The 13,122-nt window shown below is 34.8% G+C and overlaps 1 protein-coding gene across 1 annotated transcript; it reads right to left on the reverse strand.

Annotated features, from left to right (window-relative positions):
• Nucleotides 1–323: 323 nt before the first annotated feature.
• LOC112461392 lies at nucleotides 324–11,675 on the reverse strand (the record flags this gene model as incomplete). Its single annotated transcript, XM_025026624.1, has 3 exons — nucleotides 324–1,814; nucleotides 7,672–9,024; nucleotides 11,235–11,675. Coding segments are annotated over 3 exons (3,248 nt in total), but the record flags the coding sequence as incomplete, so codon positions are not given.
• Between the last annotated feature and the right edge of the window lie 1,447 nt (nucleotides 11,676–13,122).

Genomic DNA, 13,122 nt, shown 5'->3' on the forward strand with positions numbered 1-13,122 from the left:
TGACAGAAATCGGTATGTTTTTGGTATGTGCATACTCTTTTTGCTGTACTGCAAGACTATTCTTGAAAAACTTGAAACCTCATCCAAACTATGCTACGCATTATATCACGCAGTTTTGACCAAAGTAAAACAAAAGAACGTTTAAAGGAGCGTTTATTTCCACTGCTTACCGAGAGAATACAACACGTAACAGACTTGATATCGTAGAAGCGGAATTAAGACGAAGGGCGCGACAATAGAGACAATTCTCCTAATTTTCAAGTTATCTTAAAAAAGGTTCAGGGTATCCCGCACAATACGGGTATCCCGCACAATACCCGCACTTTTTCTATTATAGCCTACAATCGTCATTTTATAATTCTAAATTACCTGCAACGATTGTAATTGCTCCTCTTTGGTAGGTTCCTCCTGATTCTTCAGTATGTTTATTCTCCATTGTGAGAATTTCACGCAATTATCTCTTAATGTTTCAACATTCAAATCAGTAATGCTCGTAGATTTCTTCATACCAGTAATCTCTGATTCAATTTGTGGCTCCTCGTGTTTCCTCGTGTTATTGATTCCTTGTGCTTCTTTCTGATACTTGGTGTTATTAGTCATCGATATGTAACTCTTGGATCGCTGGATATTAGTCTTATCATTGGTCGCGTTGAAAGACTGCCACTTGTAATGCAGTTCACCCTGCTGGTCACGAATCTTTGGTTCTATTTTATAGTCGACGTTATTTGTATTCAGTTCTTCGGATTTATTTGTTGCTTTCCTGCTGTGCGATAGATTATTAATTAAATATGTGTTTTTTGTAGCATTTCTCTTATCATAATTACACGCACCCGTGTTATTTCTTGATAACATGGCAAATGTTTTGATAAACTTCTCTTCCGAATTTCTTGTACAATCGATGGATTCCTCGAGCTCTTTGAAAATATCCAAACTCTTTTGTCTGGTGTAAGTAGTAATAGTAAAGTTGGATAGAGTGTTGTCCACGGGTGCCAGCTCCGGTGCGGATAAGCTGTCTATATTTCTTCGATCAAAATCTTTATTGACAATCTGTGCCAATGTACCGGTTTCTATCTTGTTCTCCAGCTCTGAGAGCATCTGTTTTCGTAAATCCGAATTAGTCTCTGACTTTTGTGAAGAAGTGATGAGCGCTTGCTTAACAATAAGCTGGCTTGGTTTTTGCTTAATATCGATTTCTTTTTCAGACACGAGGTCCATTTTTTCGTTTAAAGCTTCTTGATTACAATTCACTTTAACATTATTCGATAAATTTTTTGTCGATTTGGAGTTGTTATTGCTACCATCTATCGTATCCGTCAGCTCTACAATTGGACTCGCGATCGGCTCCTTGAAAGCTTCCACCGATCCCAGCGTGACTACTGTATCATCGTAATCATTGAAGATGGGTGAATGCGAATCGCGGAAGGCGCTCGGTGGGGCTGGAAGCTGATACTCCCAGTCACTGATTGACAAGTCTTTGCTCATCGCTGATTCGTAGTAATCGGAAATATCTTGCTGTGAGTTTGCTGTAGTTATATTCGGTGTGCTAGCACTCGACCCATTTTTTACCGAAAAATCGATACATGTTCTGTAGAGCTCGTTGGACTCGTTCTTTGTCTCAATAGGTTCCAACTCAATTACGGGACCAGTGGGAACTGCAGCAACATTTGTTTGCACGGATGTAGTTGTATAGCTTGTCTCGAGAGGTAATGATGGTTCTGGTACCGAGGACGATAAAGTTGGTAATACCAATGATAAACTATCCGATACTTTTTGCAGCAAGATGTCAGTCTCGGATGGGATATCCTGATAAACTGCTGGTATATGTGAACAGAACAAAAAAAAAGTTAAACATTGCAAAAATTTTTATTTTAGTCTGAAAAAGATTGTAAATACATACATAAATTGAATAAATGTACAAAAACCGGACATGTAAAAAGCCGTAACAAGGTGTTTGTGTCAAGTTGATTAATAACCATCTTTAGTGTGATTAACAAACCTTTAACGCAATCGACACATGGAACGCAATATACAGATGTCTAATAGTAGTCGGAATTTAAAGAGTAAAATAATTGAAGCGGTAAACTCTTTTGATGTTTGGTGTGGGATGTCATGGTGACAATCTCATTATATATATATATATATATAACTTGCACATTGCTTCCTCATAGTTATAAGTGTGCAAGTAGAAACTTGCAGTACATTGCTTCCTCATAGTTGTAAGTGTGTAAGTAGAAACTTTACAAGTGAGCAAGTAGAAACTTGCACCGTGCTTTCTTATAGTTTTTGAGTGTGCAAGTAGAAACCTGTACATTGCTCCCTCTATGAGGAAGCCAAATTAATAAATATCTACTAATAATTATACATGAAAAAAAAACAGGCTTATACAGCACCTTTAGGGAAAACATTTAAGAAGAATATCGTGCAATTAAAACTAGGATAAAAGTCCAGAAAAAAAGTTGTATGTATATCCAACTTTTATACATGTAAAAGCACATGCAGCTAGGTTGATGTGATGAATAGTATTACGTGTAGCGAGAAATGGCGCAGCAATCAAACAAGGACAAATGTCATTTTATTAGACAAAAACAGATGTAGGGAAAACAAAATTAGAAATGTTGACATTATCGACATTGAAAAAGTTTAGCCGTCACTTTAGCATCCCCTTAACCCTAGAGAGGTAATATGAATTTTCTCATACGTGAAAGGCCAAGCAGAGTATTAAATTACCTCAAACTTGTACCGCGTGTATAATGTTTCTATTTGTTGTTGGACAACTTTTTAATAGATAATTTTGTTTGTTCTTTAATAGAAAAGTCGATATAGTAGTCATCAATTTTGCGGTAATAAAAAAAAACAGTAAAAAAGTTTCGTAAAACAAAACAAAGAACCAAAAATTGAGCTGAAATGACTTTTTTAATAAAAAATGTTGTATTTTTTCATAAATTCACCGATTTTAAAAAATCCAACGGATTTTGAAAGACGAATAGACACAACCTTCAAGTGCATGTAAGCGACTTTTTCGTTTCTTAAAAAAAAAACATGATTCTTTGAACGTCTAAAGTAGAGGAAATGACGAAAAACTGTGTCGGATGGGAAAAATTGCAAAAAATGGAAAGTAAAACAGATTCTGTCGATTATTATTTATTTGAAAGGTAGTCATCAATAGTTGTAAAAGTATATGGAAACGGTAAAATTTACTCTACAAAAACTTGCAAGTTTTAATCAGTTGCTGTGCAAGAACAGCAAAAATGAAGAGTGCTATAAAGTGTATAATTTTTTGTTACCAATTTTCACAAAAAATCTGAAATATATTTTACTGTGATAAAAGTCGAACGTAAACGGTTAAGTATAGGGGTACTATGTTACTCCAAACGATTTTCTTTTTCGGTCACAGCTGCTGCACGGATCTAACGCACTCGCTTAATGACGCGGAGGTCGACTGCGCCGGATGACTAAACTAAATTATGGTTAGGGTCTCGGTATGAAAACTAACCTTCCCAAGTCGGGGGCGTAATTTGAATTTCGCGTGGGGCAACGTATTACCTTTCTAGGGTTAAACATTTGTATATATTGCGTTTCATGTGTCTATATTGCGTTAAAGTTTTGTTAATCACACTGAGGATCGCCAGATGTAGGTCAAAACGTTTGTAAATTAATTGTTTATTAAATAACACAAACACCTTGTTACGGCCTTGTGCCAGGTTTTCAAGTTTGATTTTTAATCATTTGAGCCTTTCAAGATTATTTACGCGAATAAATGTATTACAATCTTTTTCTTGATTCTAGAGCAAGCAATTAATGCTAAAGAAAATGAAAAACAAAAGAGTTGGTTTATAAACCCTGTAAAAAGATGTAATGTTTATTTACAAATAAAAGAAAATGGAAAAGTGAAGAAGCTTGAAATTTTAATTCATTTTAAGATTGTTTGATTAGTAATTTAAAAGAAACTGATAATTACAGTAATTTAATATACTGTTTATAGAATAGTAAATATTAAATAAAGCATAATAGATGAGATATGAAAATGTAATATGTAAATAAAAAAAAATTAAAAATGCTTATGTGACATGAATAACAATGATGACTTTTATATATCGGGTAAGCCAATAAGTCTGTGCGGTTTTTTGCCGATAGATGGGTTAGGCGCTCTGAGCGTGACTAACGTCAGTTGAAATCTTTGAAGCGCATAATTGTTTGATAGTGCCCGTTCTAGACTGCGGAGGATGAGCCGACTCTCGCCTTCTATAGCGTACGTGACATAAACTATACATAAACTATAGATTTTTACCCGTCTACACCACTCACTCGGATGTGAGCCGAGAGTCAGCTCATCCTCCAGTCTAGAACGGGCATAGGCGATATTTCAACGTGGCAATATTAAAAAAAAAAAAAAAAAACGATTAGATGTGTTTTGTATTATTGGCATCATTTGTGAAAGACTAATAATTGAAATAAACATTTTTGACATATTGTTTTTTTATTTTATAAAAGGCAATAATACGGAGCAAACATGTAAAGAGATATATGTGCGGTGTATGGCGAGGATGCCGTGAAAGAACGCACATGCCAAAGTGGTTTGCGAGATTTCGTTCTAAAGGTTTTTTTATTTAAGCGCATCACGCTCAGGCTAGCCGCGCAGTTGAGATTGACAGCGACAATGACGGTAAATTTGGATGTATATTGTGCCCAATTGGACAAATTAAATGCAGTCATCCACGAGAAGCGTCCAGAATTGGTGAATCGCGTCTTTCATCACGACAACGCCAGGCCACACACACATCATTAAAAACTCGGGAAAAATTCAAATTATCACCTCTCTTTCGTTCCCTTAAGAATTCTTTGAATGGACGCAGCGCTTTGGCCAATATATCGTTGAATAAAAGTATTGCCTTCCATAAAAAAAATTGTCTTTTATTTATGTAAAACCATACAGACTTGATGGCCAACCTAATAGACGTATATATTAGACTAAACATTGCTATTGATCAAAGAGCTCTAGGCTGTAGGCAAAATCTTGAGGACAGAGATGCTTATTGGGATGGTTTCCTTGTCTAATTGTATAATTGGTGGGGAGAAGGAAAAGTGAGGAGACGAGGAAAGTATCCTAGTAAGCATACAACTCTGTTTTTTAACCCTTTGTGGTCACACTTGTCTACAGTTTCATAATAGTCACACCGGGGTCAAAGTGACCCCAACGACTTGATATATCGGTCACCATTTTTACAGTTTTCATTATTTCGACTTGAAAATTACTGAACCTTCTTGAAATGTTGTAAAACTTGCCGTAATATTAATTTTGTTAATTATTTAATAAAAACATGATGTAAATAATCGCAGTTTAAGTACATGAAAAATAACTTTTTACTTAAAAATTTGCAACTTTAATATTATTGATATTTTTGGCTAAAAATTTGCAACTGTACCCGCATGAGATGTAACACTTTTTGGAAAAAAATAGTACGGCAGTGTACGCGCGTTTCAAAAAAGATACTTGATTTGTGCAATACAAAGTGGATAATTTTTGAAAAAAAATGAACAAGCAATTCTCTCCGAGCCCAACAAACTGTCGGAAAATCAAGTAAAAAATGTCAATTTTCGATAAATGGCCGCACCATAAGGCCCGTTTCAACGCTTGGAGTTTGTAATTTTGCTTTGAAAAATTTTTGGGGTCATACGACTGACCCCCTGTAACCACGAAAGGTTAAATCTTTCCCAGACGGCACATAAAACTAAAAGATGACGAAAAAATGTCTTTTTACAGCCTTGTAGGCTAGGCTAAAGATGACTAAAAGATGTCTAATATCGGATGTCTTTTAGTCATCTTTCAAGTTTTGGCTATAAAACGACATTTAGTGCGCTAGGACATGAGTCATCTTTTAGTCGACTTGAGCTTTAACGAAAAGATATTTGTGCCGAAAAATTGTCATTTTTTAGTCTACTTTTAGATATTTGTGCTCTCTGGATGTCTACAGCTCTCCAATGACAATTAATGTTTAGTCCATTATACCTGCTACACGTCCATGTCTCTAATAATATATTTTCAAGTAAGATGAGATGAAAAGTAAAGCAAGAAATTTTTTTTCATCTGATGATATTAAGGTGATGCTGGATGAGTTGTCTGTTTTACCGACATTTCTTTGTTGTCACGTAGCGTTGTATTAATTTGACAGAATTAAAATTTTTTTTTCAGATTTGCAGTACATACGTATTAATGATTCGGGGAAACTCTGATTTTATATAGAAAACGAGAAAAAATTACAAAAGTACAAATTTCCTTATCCTCTACTTTTATCCCAATATGGCGTCTCGAGTTGCGGCGAGCGCTGTCAGCTCGTCACAAGATGTATTTCATACAAGAGATATACCATTGGTACGAACGTGAAAACGAGTTTCTCTAAATTACACAACAAGAAAAACATTGATAAACCGTCCAAATCGAGATTAAAAGTCTAATATAAGAGTATATAGTGTATATGACGATTCGTGCGTATGTGTGCATGCAATGTAGACGCTATCCCCTTGTCTATACAAGGACATGTATGTACAAGTTGATGACATGGAAAATGGTAATTTTGTCGGTTATACAGACGCGGCTCCAGCATCACCTTGATAACATTGATTAAATACATATTTACAAAAAATATTTCAATATAGGCATGCAATCAACCATCACCTCCTATAAACAAATTGCTTATATACATGTATACTCGTAAAAATATTCAAATATAAAATATAGATTGTATATATATATAAATCATTTTATACATGTATCAGACTATTGATATTTTTAGATTGTAAGGCAATTACAAATTATTTAAAAATATATTACTTGCCTGATGTATCAACACTTTTAGTGTTTTGTTATACTCTATTCCTTCTTTTTTCTCTTCTTTATATTATTAAAAAAAAAAAAAAAAACGTTTAATCTATAAATAAGATTGACAAATTTAAGCTTTAAAATAGAAATAAAGAATTATAAATGGACTAAAACAGAAATTATTTCCGGCATAGCTTTTTAAATATTTGATAATCTTTTAGTATTAAGATGATGATGATCAATGTTGTTTTTTTTTCATGTTGATAATTTTAGAATAAAACATAATTTTAAAACGACCATCAAACTTGTCAACTTTTAGTTTTTTTTGATTATACACTACAAGTCATTTTAACAAGTGACAATTTTAATTTTAAACAAAACTGACTTTTTTATACATGTACATTGTTGTTTTCTCGCACTTGAACTCTGATTTTCTTTATCAAAAGTGATGTGTGCTAAAGAGTGATTTCTCATCATGAATTTCATAAAAACTAAAAGATGCAAGAATACGCAATAAAAAAGCCACGCAATAAAAATAAAAATTGTTATCTAAAAAAATACAGATAATCTTGGCGTGACCTTGACAAGGACAAGGATACACAAATGTCGCTACCTAATATTCTGATGGGACTTGAGTTCAACTATAAAAAAAGTGTTTTAGGCATTTGCTTCAACACTTTCGCAAAGATGATTCAAAAGACAGATTGTCATAATATGTACTTTAGCTATTCTCTCATCCTGTATATATGTATACATTTGAAGATGCTGTAATAAGAGACGTGAGACTAAAATAATTAAAAATCTGCAGGAGGGACAATGAGAGTAAAAATAAAAGTTGGTAGTACAACATGCACCTGTAATTAATTCACCATACGACTCATCTCCCTCATCTATATCCGTATTTCTTGCATGACCAGTGCACGGTCCCGTCACAATTTGTTCCCAGTTCTTTTCTGTAATACCGAAAGATGTTGGATTTCGTGCGGGAACGTTGAGCAGGTTCAAAGCGTGCGCGATATCCTCCGGAGGCAAAGTGAGATATCGTCGTCTCTGTCTCTTCAAAATATCCATCTCAAAGTCATCCGACTTGGATTGGCTCCGAACCACCCTCGTCCGTTTAGCATTCTTCACGCCGCTTGATTCTTCGCTGTGATAATTTTGACGTTTCTCGCATAGTTGATTGATATTTTCCGCAATGACACGTTTTGCGATATTATTTAAAGCACCGTCTTCTCTTGTAGCATCAAGACGCTCGCATTTTGGTATGGTGGAGATTACCGTGCACATCTTTTTGTCTTTCTCAGAATCGTTTTTCTCCCCTGCTGCGCCGCACGTCACATCTTTCGGATGGAACAGTTTTAGTCGCTCGCTTTTCGGTTCAGTCATACGATCCAGTTTGATCACACTCTTTTTTTTTTTTAGAGAGCTGTCGTCCAATGTCATCCGTAAATTGTCACGTTGGTTCTCATTTTCATTACATGAATCAATATTTTTGGATTTCATTTTGTCATCTTGTTCTAAAGAATTATTTTCATCTTTTTTGGAATCAACATTGCATTTAGATGATGACGATACATTTAACTTTATGGAATCAAGCACGGTAGGTTTTTTATTCCTTAAACACTGGTTCAAATTTAATGATGCACGATTTTCCATGTTTTCGGCAATATCTAGTAATATTGTTTTCTCCCAACAAAATTTATCTTTACTCAAAAATTTTCCTTTGGATTTTGAACGAGCTTCTTCTTCTTCTGAATCAATTAGTTTCACACAATTTTGTGTATTAAAGTTGCTTTTTACTTTTAAATTTGAATATCGACTTGATTTTAAAGACGTATCGTCTTTGGCTGTAATATTGTCAATAGTTTCTGGTACTACCTTCTTCTGATTTATCTCATCTTTGTTGAAAGATGCACAGTCGTCTTTCGATTTTGAACATGACCTTTCTGGCTCAAATGTAGCAATACTATATTCATTCAATGAAGACGAATCATCGAAAACTAAAGTGCTACAGCATATTTTATTAACGTGTTTGGAATTTATACGTTTGTGTAATAAAACATTTGGGTTGTCGCGTTTTATGCTTAAAGTTCTAGGCGGTGCCAAGGGCGGAGTTGCTTGATGTTTTGGTATCTTTAGAGATTCCGAAGCGCAAAGTCTACTCGAGTTGTTTTTTCGAGGCTTGGGAAGGGGTGCATATTGTCCAACTAGTTTGAATAAAGAAACAAAAAACAACCATCACCGAAAAAATTTAAGCTAGCAAAATATGAAACAAGCAAAAAAAGGAAAATTGATCAAAGTGTATCCATGCCGATTGAAGCAAAAAGAAACATCAGATATCGCCTAGGTGTAAATCCAAATAAAAGTGCAGAACCAAGTTTTAAAAAGTTTTACTTTTATTTTATTTATGTAACTTGTTGATTTTCAAGTCGAGAAATGTTGATGTTGATTTAAAAAGTATGAAAAAAAAAAAAAAAAGTAATAAAATTCCATGTTTTTTTTAAATTTATTACAATTGGCAGCTCAAAATTAAATAAATGAAATCTTTTTGATGCATATGCAAATCTTGAAAAAGATTTAAATTTTATAAAAGTTTACTGAAAAGATGTGTGAATAAAAATGCGGTAAACTTGACAAGCAAAATGCTAGCAGTATTCCAGCAAATCAGTAGCAGATTCAATCAGACAGTCATCAGTAGATTAGCATCAACTATATCACTATAAACAAGTTTAGCTTGTGCTTTATCAGCAGAATAATTTCATGGATTGGCAGTAAAAATCAAGCAGCATCTTTCATTTTACATTTGAATGAAATACTTTTAATTTAAATAATTTGAAAATGTTTTTCAATTTCTGCCGCCAATTTGTGATGTTGATCTGTTGACCGATTTTATTACACACATTTCTAGTGGCCCACAAAATTTGTAAAAGCACCATGTAAAATCTTTTTGAGAAATTTGGCCATCTAGGAACATGTACATCTTGTGGTTCAAGTCGGTGAAGGTGACATTTTCTAAACATGTATATAATGTATTTTCAGAAATTTTTGATTTTGGTAATTATTCTATTATAATCTTTATTTTAGTTTAATTAATGTTTAAGTTTCAATATCAATGATGTAAAGTTAAAAATTTGGGGCAAAGAAAGATGATGTGCAGAAAAAATCAGAGTATATTCTAAAAAATGGAGAAAAACTAGAGATCAAATCTAGATTTATTCCAATAGAATGTATAATTACATACAATTTGGTTTTAAACAAATTGGCCGATTCTATTCTCGAGAATCGAATTCAACTGCACTGAGAAACGATTCCAGCTGTCGATCGATTCTTGACGACTAACCAGACCAGGCGGTGGTGGTTCCAAAATACTTGACTTGTTCTCTTGCAATTTGTTTTCGGTATAATTTGTAATGGGCAATGTAGGTAACTTGTCAATGTCACTGGAAACGGATTCCGTAGAGGCTACGGAACTTGTAATCTAATGGTTTCGTAGAGATTGCGAATATTTGCAAAGTGCTCAAAGGCGCGAAGGGTACAAATTGTTTTCCGCATACTGCTCCAAACAATTGCGAGATTTTCAATTTTCATTATAGAAATTATGGAACTTGCGCGCGCGCGCGCGCGTAGCACCTTGTCATACTTGTCCCATCTAATTTTGGAGAGTAAGCTGGAAATTCCAACAAACTCGGTGTTTTGGAATATTTTAAATTTAAACGACGACATTAAACTTGGTTTTTCGAAAAAACTCTGTAATTTGATTTGAGAACAAAGTCATGTCATTTTGAAAACTCGAGCTACGTACTGAGACTTTCTTACCATATTTACCGCGACAAATAAAACTGCTGCCATGTGATAATTTTGGATTGTATGTACTTTTTCAGTGCGTTACATTCCATGTTTTCCACGTTCAATTTTGTGCCATCCAGATTTATCAATGTTTGTATTCTCGCCAATTGCTTGTTTGTATAATCATATCCTCTCGTGTAAACGTTGGCAGTTGGAAATGGGCAATATGGGCATTTGCTCAATCTATTCGCGAGAAGCTCACGATTGTCAAAAGAAATTGTTGCTCCGCGATATTCACAAGAGTTTTATTTCATCTTTCTAAAACGTTGAGAATTTTGACAAATTCGGGCTAGTTGCGACCTGTTTTTATCTCGGATATGAATCTTGGTAGCGATACCAACTGAAACATTGTTTGCAAAGTTACAGCTTGTAGAAACATTTTCTTGTGAGCAGCATTTTTGGATAACAGCATGTAATCTGTTTTTCTCCGAAAGTACAAGTTTTCTCGGATATAATATGTAACACGGGACGTGTTTTTTCGTAAAGGTTTGTACCTTTACCGACTTATTCTTTTGAGGTTTTGGAATTACAGAACAAAGCGTTAAGTTACTGGCAGCATGTGCTAGCTTACCTCTCTTTGTTGCTACTTTAGCTTGCTCTACTCTCGGGGTGGCTTCTACAGGCGGCGTAATCACTTTTGCTTCAACGACCTCATCAGAGTTGACCAAATCTGATTTAGAACGCGCCTCGGGATTCGCTTCAGTAGTGTGACAATTCTGTTGAACGCCGCAATCAAACTTGCACGGTGCAATTTCTAGCTCCAATTTGCGGTCCAACTGACGCATGGACTGCGCATGGTTGATGCCAATGTTGGAAACAACTTTTGGGCAGTCGATATCAGAGCTGATGGCTTTCGACAAAGCACCAATATCTGATGACGGTTTCGAAGGTTCTATATCGGATGTTGACGATTCCTCGGAATCGGTGATGCGTTCTAAAGCCTGTGTGGAAATGGCCGACGAAAGTGGTCTGGGCGTCGGCGGAGGAGGAGCTGCTCTCTTCTTTCGAAGACCTGCATGCAAATGATTTTTCGTTGACTTGAAATATTGTGCAAAACAATAATGTTTTTTATACATGTACACGCACCGGCATAAATGATGTGTCCCGCGGCGGCTAAATATGCGTGCAGTGCTTACACATACGTAACCTTGCTGCCGAGGGACGTTGATTCTGCCGGTGCGCGTACATGTAAAAATAAAATTCCGCTTGGTTGTGGATAATTATTTCAACAATAGGGAGAAAATGGACTTACAAATTAATTGGCGAGCTTTAAATCATATAAATAAACATTTACATTTTTAATCCAATCTCTTGCCCCACGTGTTGTTCCATATACGTAAACTCGGAAAAAAAACCAATATAAATTAATTTTGAATGTAATTGACTAAATTGTGTGATTAATTTAAAAATGATCATCATTGCAATATAAAAATGATCAAGCATAAAGTGACTTGAAATTTTCAATCACCCCATCTTTCTTTTCTTTGCGATATGAGCACGCCAAGGTTTTATGTTTTATTTTATCAAGTCCGTTTTATACGGGGCTCAGAATTTGCGTGAAATTACAAGAATCACAAACAAATTTTTCATTAATTAAACATGTATATATAGTAGCTTGAAAATTTTTATATTTTTTTATATTTTTTCTTTTAAATTTTTATATATTTTTGTGAAAAACACAAAGTTTACAACACTAGTTTTAGCTAGAAAATTGGTACGTACAAAGCTCAAAAGTTGACCGCGCTATAATTACGTCTCCAGATCATCAGTTTCCATTACAGCAGTAATCGCAAAACATTGATTTTTTTTTGCTTCGGCCTCTTTTAGACACGAGGGAAAAAGTATAGTATAAGGCGAACCTGCACGCGGACTTTTTTGCCAGCCAGCACTCGCATTTTTCACTTTCCCGAGCTCAATTTTGCCAATTTCTTAAAAAACCAAACTGGGAAATGATCTTGAAAGATTACGCTACCAGAATATGTAGAAAAAAAACAAAAATTGAATTTTTCGAATTTTTAAACCTTACCATCCCTCTTATCGCTTACTTTCTACCCTCGCGATTGAAATGGGACTTGTGATTTAGGTACACGGGATTTTAAAAGTTGGTCAGATTTGCTGCAAAATTCCCAGGAGCACCAAAATTCAGAATCATTATTTTGGTAGCTTGATGATGGAGTCTCCCGACCAAACTAATAATATAATTGCATTTGCATATATTTTTATGGATAATGTTTCCGAATGTTTCCACAATTGCCCCTGTTTGCAGCAACTATAGCAGCGGCTTGGTGCATTTCCACTTGATGGTTACACTATTGGAAAATTTGTGTTGTATTCAACATGATTCACATGTCCCAAACGGTCCACTCTTATTTTTGTGTTAATTTAACATGATGTGGATGTGTTGAACGTCAACACCCAACATTTAAAGGAAATTAATTCTGATTGTAATTTGAGGTTAA

Source organism: Temnothorax curvispinosus, unplaced genomic scaffold (genome assembly GCF_003070985.1).
Source record: "Temnothorax curvispinosus isolate PA1 unplaced genomic scaffold, ASM307098v1 QBEX01011348.1, whole genome shotgun sequence".
In the NCBI taxonomy this organism is placed as follows: domain Eukaryota; kingdom Metazoa; phylum Arthropoda; class Insecta; order Hymenoptera; family Formicidae; genus Temnothorax; species Temnothorax curvispinosus.